Below are 13,623 nucleotides of genomic sequence, written 5' to 3'. Positions count from 1 at the left end.
GAAAGAAAGAAAGAAAGAAAGAAAGAAAGAAAGAAAGAAAGAAAGAAAGAAAGAAAGAAAGAAAGAAAGAGAAAGAAAGAAAAGAAAGAAAGAGAGAGAGAGAAGAAAGAGAGAAGAAGAGAGAGAGAGAAAGAAAGAAGAGAAAGAAAGAAAGAAAGAAAGAAAGAAAGAAAGAAAGAAAGAAAGAAAGAAAGAAAGAAAGAAAGAAAGAAGAAAGAAAGAAAAAAGAAAGAAAGAAAGAAAGAAAGAAAGAAGAAAGAAAGAAAGAAACGAAGAAAGAGAGGCAAGAGAGGTTAAGTGCTCAGGATCATACCATTCAAGACCACAAAGCTAGTAAGTGATATTATCAGTGTGGTAAGTAAAATAATACAAATTGAGGCAAACATTTTCTATAGAGCAAGATAATTTGTTAATATTGGCAAGTATTTGAGAGGTCAGACTATGCCTCCTAAGTTGGGTCAGCAATAGTCAGGATACAGCATAATATTAATTTTCCTTATTTGCTAACTTTGAACCTAGAGTGGAGGGATAGAGGGGTCAAAAATCTTAGAGAATTCCAAGGAAGTCAATCTAATCCCAAACCATTTTGAGGTTTTATGCTTTGATTTTAGAATTCTAGATAATCTTGAGGACTATGTAGAAAAATTCTCACTGAAATTAGTGATTGATTCTTGGTGGGATACTAATCAACTTCTGATTTACTCTCAGTTATTCAGACCAATTGTCAATTTTCCTGATTTTCTCCAGTCTCCTTAGGAGACAGCTCTAGAGCAGGAGCTCTTAATATCCAGTCCATGGATCCCCAAGGAACACATTTCAAGAGGCCCATGAACTTAAGATAGGAAAAGATCAGATTAGATTTTAATTTTAATGTATTTATTTCATTCTTTCCCATTAGAGAATGAGTTCCTTGAAGGAAAGGAGTGTCTTTTGCTTTCTTTGAATCCCCAATGCTTAACACAGGGTCTCATACATAATAGGCATTTGATAAATGCTATCGTCCAATAAATATTTAGCCTGATAAATGACTGAATTTGGTTTCCTTCATAATCATAATATATCCTATTATGCATATAAGTTAATTCCGAGTAGGGAGTATATAGGCTTTACCAGCCTGCCAAAAGGGGTCTGTAAGCTTACAAAAAATTATTGTTACCTCTTTTCTTATGTCACATTAGGAGTATTCAAAAGGTTATGGAGGGGCAGCTAGGTGGTGCAGTGGATAGAGCCCCAGCCTTGAATTCAGGAGGACCCGAGTTCAAATCTGGACTCAGTCACTTAACACTTCTAACTGTGTGACCCTGGGCAAGTCTCTTAACCCCAGACTCAAAAAAAAAAAAAAAAAAAAGTTATGGAACTGCAATCTATTGTGTGCTTATTATCAAGCTACCATAACATTATTTTGTTGTTCTTGTTGAGGCAATTGGGGTTAAGTGACTTGCCCAAGGTCACGCAGGCAGTAAGTGTTAAGTATCTGAGGGCAAATTTGAATTCAGGTCCTCCTGACTTCAGGACTGAGGATCCATCCACTGCAGCATCTAGCTGCCCCTACCATTACGTTTTAATGTAGGAGTTTGATAGAGATAAGAATTCCCAGAAAAAAAATGTCCCTTTTTTGAACCAGTAATTAGTTCAATTAGCCTTTTTTTTTTTTCTACTTATCTATAGATTGCTTTATTTAGCAAACTTTATTGTTAGTGGTTTAAATTGTTGGTAGCCAGATATAGGCCAAGATAGGTAGGAGGGTTCCTGATCCTGTCAACTGCTAAGAAAGGTCCTTTTAAGACGTAGCCCCTTATGCTTTCCATCATTAACTAGAGTACATTCTCTTTCTTTCTGTCTTTGTCTCTGTCTCTGTGTCTCTTAGTGTCTCTCTCTGTCTCTATTTCTATTCTCTCTTTCTCTGTCTCTCTGTCTCTCTCTATCTCTGTTTCTTTGTCTCTCTCACACACTACTACTACTACTGTTACTCTTCTTCCTCCTCCTCCTCTCCCTTTCCTTGTGAAGAAGATGAGACCCAACAGTTCCAGAACCAAGACTACCATCTATTTAGGGCAAGCATGCTTTTGCTCTGTGTATCAACCAATAGGATCTGAAGTATAAATGAGCCTCATAAATAAAGGGAACAAGAGAAACAGGACATTGAATGAATAAAGAAGGAAGTACCAGTGTATGTGGATCACCAACTTAAAGATCCCAGAGATGCCTTAGCCCCATGTATTCCTTCTCAGAAAGGAAGCAGTTAAAATTAAAATGAGCATAAGAATGCTGCTTCGGGGCAATGTTTTTTCAGCATTTAGTCACAACTCATTTTTATAAACACTGGAGCATATGGTTCTTATGAACTCAAAACACTGTTTATTTTTTTTAGCAACTTTTTATGGATCTAATAAATGTCAAAATATTTGATTTCTCTTCAGAAATAAAATTCTAACTTTCAGCATTTTATTCCTAAAAAAAAAAGTTTATCAATGAATCAGGGGGAAAAGTACGATACTTAATATTGAGGAATGCAATTAATGTTAATATAGGAGACATAATGCCAAAGGAAAGTTGGCTCTGAGGTAGATGAAAGAATGTTGGAAAAAAGAGATTTGAGAGATGTCAGAGGCAACTAAGGGGTACAGTAGATAAAGTGAAGGAAATGGAATCATGAAGACTCAACTTGAATTCTGGGCTACTTAGTTTCAATTTCCCTATCTGTAAAATGAGTTAATTGGGCTCAATAGCTTCTGAGCTGCTTTCTAACTCTAAATTTATCATCCTGAATTCCATTTGGCTCTGATGGTTGAAGAAATCTTCATTGATAACAATATCAACAGCAAGCTCCTTAGGGTTTGCAATATGCTTTTATGAATATTGTTTATTTTCATAACAATTCTGGGAAATAAGTGCTATTATTATCCTCATTTTACAGATTCAGAAATTGAAATAGAGGTTAGATGACTTACCCAGAGACAAATAGTTAGTATGTGTTTGAGGCAGGATTTGAACTCAGGTGTTGCTAATTCCAATTCTGGTTCTCTCTCCAATATGGATATCCTTATTAGCAGATTTTAGTACATACACTTCACTGATTCTTCAAGAACAAACTTCTCTCACATAGAGTATCTAAAGATGAAGCATGACAGCTTAAGATGGAAATTATTTCAGACATTGTAGTAAAATGAGTAAGAGTCTAACTGCTCTAAATTTGGTTATTGCAGGTAATTATTATTGATGTTTTTATTATGATTATTAATGATGTTTTTAAAAGCTAACAAAATTCTAAATGATTTACCAGAGGCTAACCAAGACATTTAGGTAAGCAGAAATTATTGTGTCCTCTTGACATTTAGGGACGTATGGTAGAAAAAATTGGCCATCAGTAATTTCTTTTAAAATAAAATAGAATCTTAATTAATATATTTTCAGAAAGGCAATAGATGTGTTCAGTTATTTTTCAATTGTGTTCAATTCTTCCTGACTTCATTTGGGGTTTTCTTGGCAAAATGCTAGAGTGGTTATTTCCCATTTTGAGCTATTTTTACAGCTAAGGAAACAGAGGCAAACAGGGTTGAGTGACTTGCCAGGGTCACATAGCTTTATGTTTTTTGTAGCAACAGGCTTCCACGGACTCCAAGTAATCATTGGATCACTTTTCCTAGTCGTTTGCCTTTTCAGACAACTCTTTTATCACTTCACATCCACTCATCATTTTGGCTTTGAAGCTGCTGCCTGATAAGTACTTGACACCAGATTTGAACTCAGGAAGAGACTTCCTCATTCCAGGCCCAGAGCTCTAGCTAGCAAGTAGTTAGACTAAATATTAAATCCCAAAAACTCTGGATTCAGTTGTTGTCTTTGACGCAGATTGGGGGCAGCTAGATGGCACAGTGGATAGAGCATAGTCCCTGGAGTCAGGAGGACCAGAGTTCAAATCCAGAATCAGACACTTAACATGTCCTAGCTGTGTGACCCTGGGCAAGTCATTTAACCCCAATTGCCTCACACAAAAAAATAGCAGCAAAAACAAACAGACACAGATTAGCTGTGTGAGACTGGATTTAAACTCTCCGTACTCTAAGCAACTTTCTAAAACCATAAGTTATATCTTTATCGGTAGAAAAGTTTCCTTATCTGGAAGTTTCCAATACTAATGAAATCATAGATCTAATCCCTATCGTTATTCCTATAATGCTAATAAAAAGATAGTTGACAATGATTAATTTTTTTTTTAAATTAAGCTCTTACTCAATATTGTTCTAGGTGTTAGAACAACAGAAATATTTGATAACTTCTCTTTCCTCAAGATAACAGAATGATGAATATACTATATTTTTCATCTCAGGAAAGTAGCTTAAATCATTATAGAGAGCTTTCCAAAAATAATCACTGAGATAAAAGTATTTTGCATTAACCAGGGAATTCTCTTAAGCTAAATGACCTATTTTCCAAGCATTAAAGAAAGAAAGAAGGAAAGAAGGAAAAAGAGAAAGGAGGGGAAAGGAGAAAGAGAAAGAAAGAAGGAAGGGAGGAAGGGAGGAAGGAAGGAAGGAAGGAAGGAAGGAAGGAAGGAAGGAAGGAAGGAAGGAAGGAAGGAAGGAAGGAAGGAAGGAAGGAAGGAAGGAAGGAAGGAAGGAAGGAAGGAAGGAAGGAAGGAAGGAAGGAAGGAAGGAAGGAAGGAAGGAAGGAAGGGAAGGGAAGGAAGGAAGGAAGGGAAGGAAGGAAGGAAGGAAGGAAGGAAGGAAGGAAGGAAGGAAGGAAGGAAGGAAGGAAGGAAGGAAGGAAGAAAAGAAGAAAAGGAAGGAAGGAATGCATTCCACTAAATCCACTGAAAGGCTCTAGTGTTCCTCTCCTAACCCCATTTTTATTAATAAGCTGAGTCTAAAGGGCAACTGTTTTGCCCTCTCAAGGCAGCAGGTTTAATTCCAAGGTGGGTGGGCAAGTCCTTCTGCTTCTATTGTTCACCAGCTCCTACTGGTATGTGGTAATATCTATATCAGCTGCCTTTCCTCAAAGTGTTAATATAGCCTTGGTTTGATATAGATACTACAGCAGGTTACTGCTGTTCCAGGGATTCTACAAGGACAAGTGTGTCCAAGTCTCCCTATCTTCAGAAGTCCATGAGATCTTTCTTTGCTCAAAGGATTGGAGAGATGATTTTGGCTCATCTCTTCTCTCACCTAAAAGATTCCCTTTCATAAGTTTAGCTGGAGAAAGCTACTGTCTCCCCACTGCCAGACACTCAAATATTCTGATTCCAAAATGATCAGTTGTTTTCTCCAAAACTCTCAGGATGTGACTGAATTTCTTTAGCAAATCCCAAAGCCACTCCTTGTGTCAATTCACTTATCTAAATTCCTAAAATATTCCTAAAATTTCTAAAATATTCTTCACTTCTAAATTGATCAAGGACTTCTTAAAATATCTGGTCAAAATGACTTAATTGATTGACTCAACAGAGAAGTCTAAGAGCTCTTTACAACTTTCACTACTAAATTGATCAAGGACTTTTAAAAATACCTGGTCAAAGTGTCTTTGATCAACTCAGTAGGTATCTAAGATGTCTTTACAACAAATTCCTAATTCTCATTTATTGGTTCTGTTAAAATAAGACAAGACTTAGGGAAGCTAAGTGATGCAATGGATAATGCCAGGTCTGGGGTCAGGAAGACCTGTGTTCAAATTTACCCTCAGATAGTTACTAGTAGAGATAGTTACACACTTACTGTATGACCCTGGGCAGTGAGGAGTGTATTGACTACAATAATAATAATAGTAATAATAATAATAATCAGGATTCACTAGGATTACTGAGGTAAGGATATGGAACATACAGGGATGTACTGGAGACAGATCAAACTTGCTCATGAAAGAAGATTATTAAATTATGTAAATATTGATACCTCAGAAATTGGCAAACTCTACAAATCAGAACTTGAATTATTTTGTTGATTGTCTACACTTAAGAAAGTGAGGAAATGAAGTGCTAATCAGATTAAACATTTACCTGTTGTAAAACCAGTTTTCACTGGGGGACACCTCTTACATCACATTCTGAATTACCACATTGATAAAGTTCTTACTTCTATCAAGTATGAAGAGCAAGAAGAAATGTGTCCAAGTATATGACATTTTGTACTAATCCCACATTTAAGGATAGCTTTCTTTGAGAAGAGTAAGCAAAGAGACTCCATTAATACCCCTTCAGTCTCTAGGTTATTATTTTTAGTCCTGGTCTCTCCACTAACTACCTCTGTGACTTCAGGCAAATAATTTAAAAGTTTGAGTTTTTTTATTTGGAAAATGAAATTGGATCCATTGAATCCCCAAATCCCTTCCAGCTCTCTAATTCCCTGATTTTCAATAGATAGCCAACTGGATTGTTGGGAGCTACCCAGACACACCCCATCATCTTCATGTACTTGAATTCAGTTTTCTTCTCCAGGGTAAACTTTTTGTGTAGTCCTGGAAGCTTAGGAAAGATGACAGGTCAAAGCTGAGAGTGAGACTAGATCAGGCTATTGGGGAAGGTCAGCCAAAGGAGAAGGAAACATCATGAAAGCAGCCCTCCTCAGAGACTGAGGCTCTACCTTTACATGTCAAATTCCTTAGTGAAGATAATGATTTTCATGCCTTGTCCCTGTAACTTTATACACAAAGAAACCCTGTGCTCATTCCCTATTGTGATCTATAAGGTCTTTAGTCCTGAAACAACTCCAAAGAGTGTTGAGCATTCAAATGAGAAAATGACTTGGAATGTTTCGTTTTATTTTTCAAGCTTCCTTCTTGCCATAAATTATTTTTAGATCCAGTTTCTCACCACCTTATTCAGAGACAGAGCAACACTTATAAACTACCCCAAATTGAAACCAAGCTTGGTTACTGTATTGAGCATGAAATCTATAAACTCTCAGATATTTTTAAGCAAATTGATGTCTAAAATTTCCTTCCCCCCCTAAAATGAGCTCCATTTTACTTAGAAGCACTTGTGGCACATCAAGGTGAGGTAGCCAAGACATATTTGACATGAATATGAAGCTAAATTGAGAGATCAAGACTTAAGACACACAAGAAGGCTGCTCAGGAACTGAGCTCCATTAAGGACCAGGGAAGAAAGATCATGAGGAGCCATCAATGGCAACAGAAGAAGAATGCAGAAACATAAGAGGAAGACCTGGAGGAGAATATAGAGCTTCATAGGAAAGAAGAGAACCAAAAAAAAAAAAAAAAAAAAAAAAAGGGAAAATGGGGAAGGGGGGAGAGGATTAGGGCTTCAGTTGAATAAGTATTAGCTTGTTAAATAAATAATTACTGTGCTAGGTGCTGAAGAAGCAAAGACAAAAATGAAAAATGTCTTGGACCTTACGGTACTGAACCTTGAATTCCAAGAGATGGAGGAGAGGAGGATAAGCATTTGATGCTTAAGAGAACATTAAATGATTTGCTTTGAGAGCAGTTTTAATGGAGGGATCAAGACAGAAGCCTTTATCACTAGGAGGCAAGGAGAGAGCAGGTAGTTAGGAAATAGAGGTATCATACCTGAGCAATTTTTTTTTTAATTGAAGCTTTTTATTTTCAAATCATATGCAAGGATTTTTCACCATTGACCCTTGAAAAACCTTGTGCTCCAATCCCCCCCCTTCCCTAGATGGCAAGTAATACAATATATGTTAAACATGGTAAAAATATGCGCAAATTCAATGTATATTGCTGCACAAGAAAAATCAGATCGAAAAGAAAAAAAAATAAAATTCAAGCAAACAACAAAAGAAGTGAAAACACTATGTTGTGATCCACACTGTTTCCACAGCCCTCTCTCTCTGAGTGTAGATGGCTTTCATCATCATAAGATTATTGGAACCGGTATGAATCGTCTCATTGTTAAGAAGAGCCTCATCCATCAGAATTTATAATCATATAATTTTGCTATTGTACAATGATTTTTTGGTTCTGCGGAGCAATTTTACAAGGAACTACTTGGTGGAGTAGAAGAAATAAAGCAGTGACTAGGAGATGGGTCAAAGGAAGGCTGAAGGTTTTTATCTTTTTTTTCAGAATTTTAGGTACACTTAAAGCAATGGAAGAATCCTGGGTATAGACAAAGGGATTATCCTTAATGAGTCACAGATCCCAATCCCTAGGATCATAGGGATCTCTTCTTCCATAACCTGAGGGGGGAAAAGAGGGAAAATGGGACTGAGATTTGAATAATGGAGGAGGGGAGTTGAAGACTACAATCTCTTTGAAAAGGAGGGTTTTAAGTGGGTGTGTTGAAGGGTGGGTAAAGAGAAATGTAAAAGAATTTGGATGCTCTACAGATTTGATAAGATTAGAATTGTTCATTTCAGTTTCCCCATTTGTGACTTCATTTGGAGTTTTCTTGGTAGAGATACTGGAGTGGTTTGCCATTTCTTTCTCCAAAGAGTAGAAAAGAAGGCTATAGCAATAACAATGGGGTGGCTAGATAGCACAGTGAATAGAATCAGAAATACTCCTGGAGTTCAAATCTGGCCTCAGACATTAGTTGTGTGACCCTGGGCAATTCACTTAACCCCATTTGCCTCATTTATAAAATAAACTGGAGGAAGAAATGGCAATCTATTCTAGTATCTCTGCCAAAAAAAATCCAAAAGGGGTCATGAAGGGTCAGACAAGAGTGAAAAACAACTGAACAACAAAGTTTAGTTTGGGAGCTTTTGCTATGTGTATTTATTGGGGTTTTCTTTGTTTTACAGCTAGTGAGGAGGTTGTCTGTTTGCTTTTACCATTTGGCTTCCTGCCTTTGACATAACTCCCTCACTAATGGTACAAGCAAGTCTGTATATTGTTGGAGATTAAGGGAACAGAGAGAAGTCATCCCAATCCTTTATTTTGTACTCTTAATTTTAGGATATTAAAGTTGGTTGACCTTCAGAGATCCTCTTAATCCACTCACTTTACAGATAAGGAAACCTGGGCTAGGGAAAGTAAAGACCTGCCTAGAAGGACAACTCCAGAAGCTTAGATTTAACCTTACAGCTAGTGTTGGAAATAGTGCATTTGGGGGAGGGAGGTGGAAAAGTCTTGGAAAAGTTTAATTCCAACTAAAGTAAAAATTCAGCTTTCAGGAAACTATATGAAATCCTGAAATCAAAACAGCATTTGACTAAGAAGAGAATCCATTGATGCTGACAAAACAGGGTATTTTATCAGGCTGCCCCGTAGTGTTAATTTTATTGTCCTAGGTTTCTTTGTGCAATGAATGGTGCTCACTGGTTGGAGCCTCTAAGCTTACCTTGATAATAAACTTAAAGCCACATTTAAAAACTAGGTACCTGTAGTGTGATTTACAGATCTGCTTATCAGATTTTAAATTGAGGGAGGAGGAAGTAATGTATTCAATCATAAAAACAAATACGAAATTAAATTGTTGTTTGGGATGGAATTTTTACATTCTCTAGTAAAAAGAACTATTACTGCTGTAACAAGCTTAACACACAAGGCCCTTAAAACCTGTTTGTTGATATGACTTAACTTGAACCACAGGAAGACTGTTTTAGTTGAATACTATGTTTTTAAGCTTTGTGAGCAGTATCTTTCTCCTTGTATTCTATTATGCGTTTTGGTTTAAGGGGACAGACAAGAAGAAATAGTCAAACCTTCATGTTTTGTTCTTTGGTTTCTGCTAACTTGACTGAGTCTCAAGCCTCTTTTCTTTTTTGCTTTGAAAGAACGTTAAATTTAATTTGTTGAGCAATTCAAATACATCAATAATTCCCGCCCCTACCCCTTCAATCTTAAATTTGTGTTGCAAAAGTAGATCCATCTTTTTCCCCCTTTCACTAAAATGTCATTTCTTCTTTTCCTATCAGAGTTTACAATCCTCTGGAGTCTCAGAAGATAGTATTTGGAGATGTATGCCCTCTGCTTACATCTCTCTTAGATGGGTAAGTTAAGAAAAACTACTAATTCTGATGTCAGAATTAATATTTGTAATTTATTTTTAAAGGAATTTTCTGCTTTTCTGCTTAAAATATACAAACAAGAAAATACAATTACAATTTACCATACAAAATTACAAGCATACTCAGAAGAAAAGGTTGCAAAGTTAATATCATTTCTCCAAAATTATAGGCTCCCACATAAAAATATGACCTCATCTGTAATGTCATTTAGTCAAGCATCTTTTAAAACAGCATTCACCTGACATCATGTTTTCAAAGAACCAGTTAACACAATATATTATACAGGTGTATACCTATATTATTTGTTTTTAAACAAAAATGAAAGGTAAACTCTGAAAAATTTCTCCAGCATAAATATACTGACCCAAGGGGTCTTGTATCTGGATTAAGTGGTGAATATTACAAAGCATTATTTAGGACTTAAATTCAAAATTGTACAATAAATAGAATTATGAGCATTTCTGTGATATCATTTGCTCTTCTGTATTTATTTTTCACTTTTATTTTATGTTCCAGAACTTTAAAAATATATATTTAATAGGGGGCAGCTAAGTGTCACAGTGGATAGAGCACTAGCCCTTAAGTCAGGAGGACCTGAGTTCAAATCTGGTCTCAGACACTTAACACTTCCTGGCTGTGTGACCCTGGGCAAGTCACTTAACCCCAGCCTGGGGATATATATATGTTAGGAACAATCAGTTATTAACATTAACTTCAGAAAGGGAACATCTCTCTCTCTGGGAATCAGTCATCACAAACAGAGCTGTTCCTCACATCAAAAGGAGCTTTTCACAACTCTATAGTACTAAAATCTGGCCTGATTTTGATCTCCTATATTGCACAGTGGGTTATGCATTCATCATGAGGGAAAGGAAATTCACTGAGCAATAATTTATAGATTGCTCTTCTTCACTTAATAGATTCACAAGAGGCACAAACTTTCCACTTCAGTTTTGTCAGACTATAAAATTCAATTTTTCAAGTTGTATTAACTTTCTAAAAGAAAGATTATTTATATTTAGAATTATCAAACAAAAACTTATGTGCAATCAACAAAAAAAGAATAGACTTTTTGTTGAAGACTCTACATGTATCCACAGTATATTAAGCATGTAATAAATATATAACCTGTCACAAGATATAGCTGTAATATTTTTAAGACCACATCTATAATTTCGCTGGTATTCCCAGGAAGGGTTATCTCCCAGTGGAAGAAACTCCTTCTACCAATTCAGAGAGGCCAGTCATTCTGCAATTTATAGTCTTGTAGAGTTGTATGGGGGCACCAAGAGGCAAAGTGATTTGGCCAAGATCAAACAATAAATATGGATTAAAGGAAAGACTAGAGCTCATCTTTCTGATTCTAAGAATGGCTTTCTATCCACTATTATAGATATTGTCCTTCATTGTATATTTTACTATATATAGCAATACATAATACAGCACAACATAGCATCACAAAATAATACAACATAACACAAAGCAGTACAATATAATATAATATAGAGATAGAGACCAGACCTATGGTTTCATGGTACAGGGACTCTCAAGTGGGAAACATCCTCTACCAAAGTAGATAAAATATCTGCATCCTATATTTTTGGCAATTTGCCTACAGCACAGAGAAGTTAAATGAAAGTAACACAGTCAGTCTCTGTCATGGGCAGGATTTGTGGCTTTAAGACCAGTTCTCTAGGCTTCTTCAATAAGATGGCATGACCTAGCACAGAGCACAACTTAGCATGCTATACCAAATATGCAGAGCATGTGGATGGCCCACACAAAGCAATTTTCCCCATTATGTCTTGGAGCTTCCGTCTGACCTTTTCTTCCTGAATACTGGGATTTCCACATTCATTTAGGAAATATTCTTCTATTGAAAACTTATCACTGTCAGCCATCATTTAAGCAGAAGCAGATTCCAGAAAAGAGAAAGAAAGGCTCATGGGTCAAAGCCATCTGTTTCAGTTGCTTTTTCATTACAAATGTGAAACAGATGACATTATTTTGAGCTTCCAGTCCTCCCCATGGGGCTTTAAAATTTTTTTTTTTTAAACTATGAACTCCAAAATAGTCTGAAATATCCCTATAAGAAATAACATTTTCAGTGCCAATGATCTCCTGTGGATATTATTCCAAAAGCCAAAGGAATGAAGATAGATGGGCATAGGAAAGACAGGGAAAGGGATGAAGGGATTTTTTTGGTCATGTAAGTGGGTTGTTGGTTTTTTTTTTTTTTTTCTCCTTTTTTCACAGATAGCTTCATCTTTTGACTTGTTATTTAAGAAAAAGAAAATAAGAAAAACAGGAATTATCAATGATTTTTACTTCTCAATGATTAGTTTTCATTGAAGGTAAGAATGTTCCAGGAGATCAATACTACCTGGAATTGCTAATGGTTCTGAAAACATTCTCCTTCTGTGAATCAGTGGTTTCAATTAATCCAAATTGCACTTTCACTGTCTCTGTCTGTGTCATTCATCTCAGAACAAACAAACAAGCAAACCCAAGCATAACAGCTTTTTATTGCTATGATGAGTCTGCCAGATTAAACAGAAAAATTTGAGCTGGGGTCAACTATTTTATCCCACAACACAAACACAGAACAACTGTTTATCTATATTCATAGAGGAATTTTTTTCATTTGAGAGTTCCCTGTATCATGAAATCAGGGTCTAGTTTCTGTCCTTATACTGTGTTAAGTTGCATTGTGTTGTGCTATGTTGTGTTGTTTTGTAATGTTATGTTGTACTATGTTATATATATTGTTAAATCAAAATAATTGCTATTTTAGATTTTCATGTGGGCTGTGTACCAAGTAAGCCTTAGCATTGATCTCTAAACTTTTTTCAATTTACAAACCCAATTGTTGAATTTTAAATTACTAGAAAAATTCCCAGTGCAAAAAACGTTATTTTATATTCTAATTTAAAATTTCCAGAAAAATTAGCAGTACAAAGAACCATAATTTTATATCCTAAACTTCTCCCTAACATAAAGGATCTCCTAGTTTTTTCCCCTATTGATAGCAAACATACTCTATGCTTTATTGGAGAAATCAGAATAACATAATTAAAAGGGACTTTAATAATGCATATGGTTCTTGAGGTAAGGTAGTCTTTGAACCATTACAGGTCAATGACACTTCTTTTCTTGTAGCATCCATTTCCTCATTTGTAAAAGGGCAGGAATTAGGTTAAATGGTCTCCATTTTTTCTCAGTTCTAAAAGCCTATAATCCTAATGTAGCTTACTATGATAGTAATATCTTCCATTTACATATTGTCTTTTTTCCCCTGAGGCTGAGGTTAAGTGACTTGCCCAGGGTCACACAGCTAGGAGGTGTTAAGTGTCTGAGATCAGATTTGAACTCCAGTCCTCCTGAATTCAAGGCTGGTGCTCTATACATTGCACCACCTAGCTGCCCCTAAATTTTTAAAAAATTCTGAACCTAAGCAATAAGAGAGCATTTCCATATACATAACAGAACACAGAAAGAGGATTCTTTATGCAATTGTAAATTTCTAGTTCACATTCCTCACTTTTAAAAAAGCATATAACAAATTCTATGCATTGTTTTCAAAATTGTCTTGCTTCTCTTGCTGCTTTCTGAACTTCCTTATGTATTTTTTTGTGCTTTTACAATGATTTTGGGGGGCATTATTATTGCTAATCTCCCACCCTCAATTAGTGGA

General features: G+C 35.8%; 1 protein-coding gene across 1 annotated transcript in view; it reads left to right on the top strand.

Annotated features, from left to right (window-relative positions):
- The window catches only part of KIF25 (kinesin family member 25), a 99,873-nt gene that overhangs the window by 62,829 nt on the left and 23,421 nt on the right, over window positions 1–13,623 (top strand). The window contains exon 9 of the mRNA XM_074265167.1: window positions 9,837–9,911. Coding sequence (XP_074121268.1) covers window positions 9,837–9,911 — 75 coding nt within the window. The remainder of the gene's footprint in view (window positions 1–9,836; window positions 9,912–13,623) is intronic.

The sequence above is a fragment of the Sminthopsis crassicaudata genome, chromosome 4 (assembly GCF_048593235.1).
Source record: "Sminthopsis crassicaudata isolate SCR6 chromosome 4, ASM4859323v1, whole genome shotgun sequence".
Taxonomy (NCBI): domain Eukaryota; kingdom Metazoa; phylum Chordata; class Mammalia; order Dasyuromorphia; family Dasyuridae; genus Sminthopsis; species Sminthopsis crassicaudata.
The sequence above is the reverse complement of the archived record's forward strand: the minus strand, read 5'-3'. Positions and strand labels throughout refer to the sequence as shown.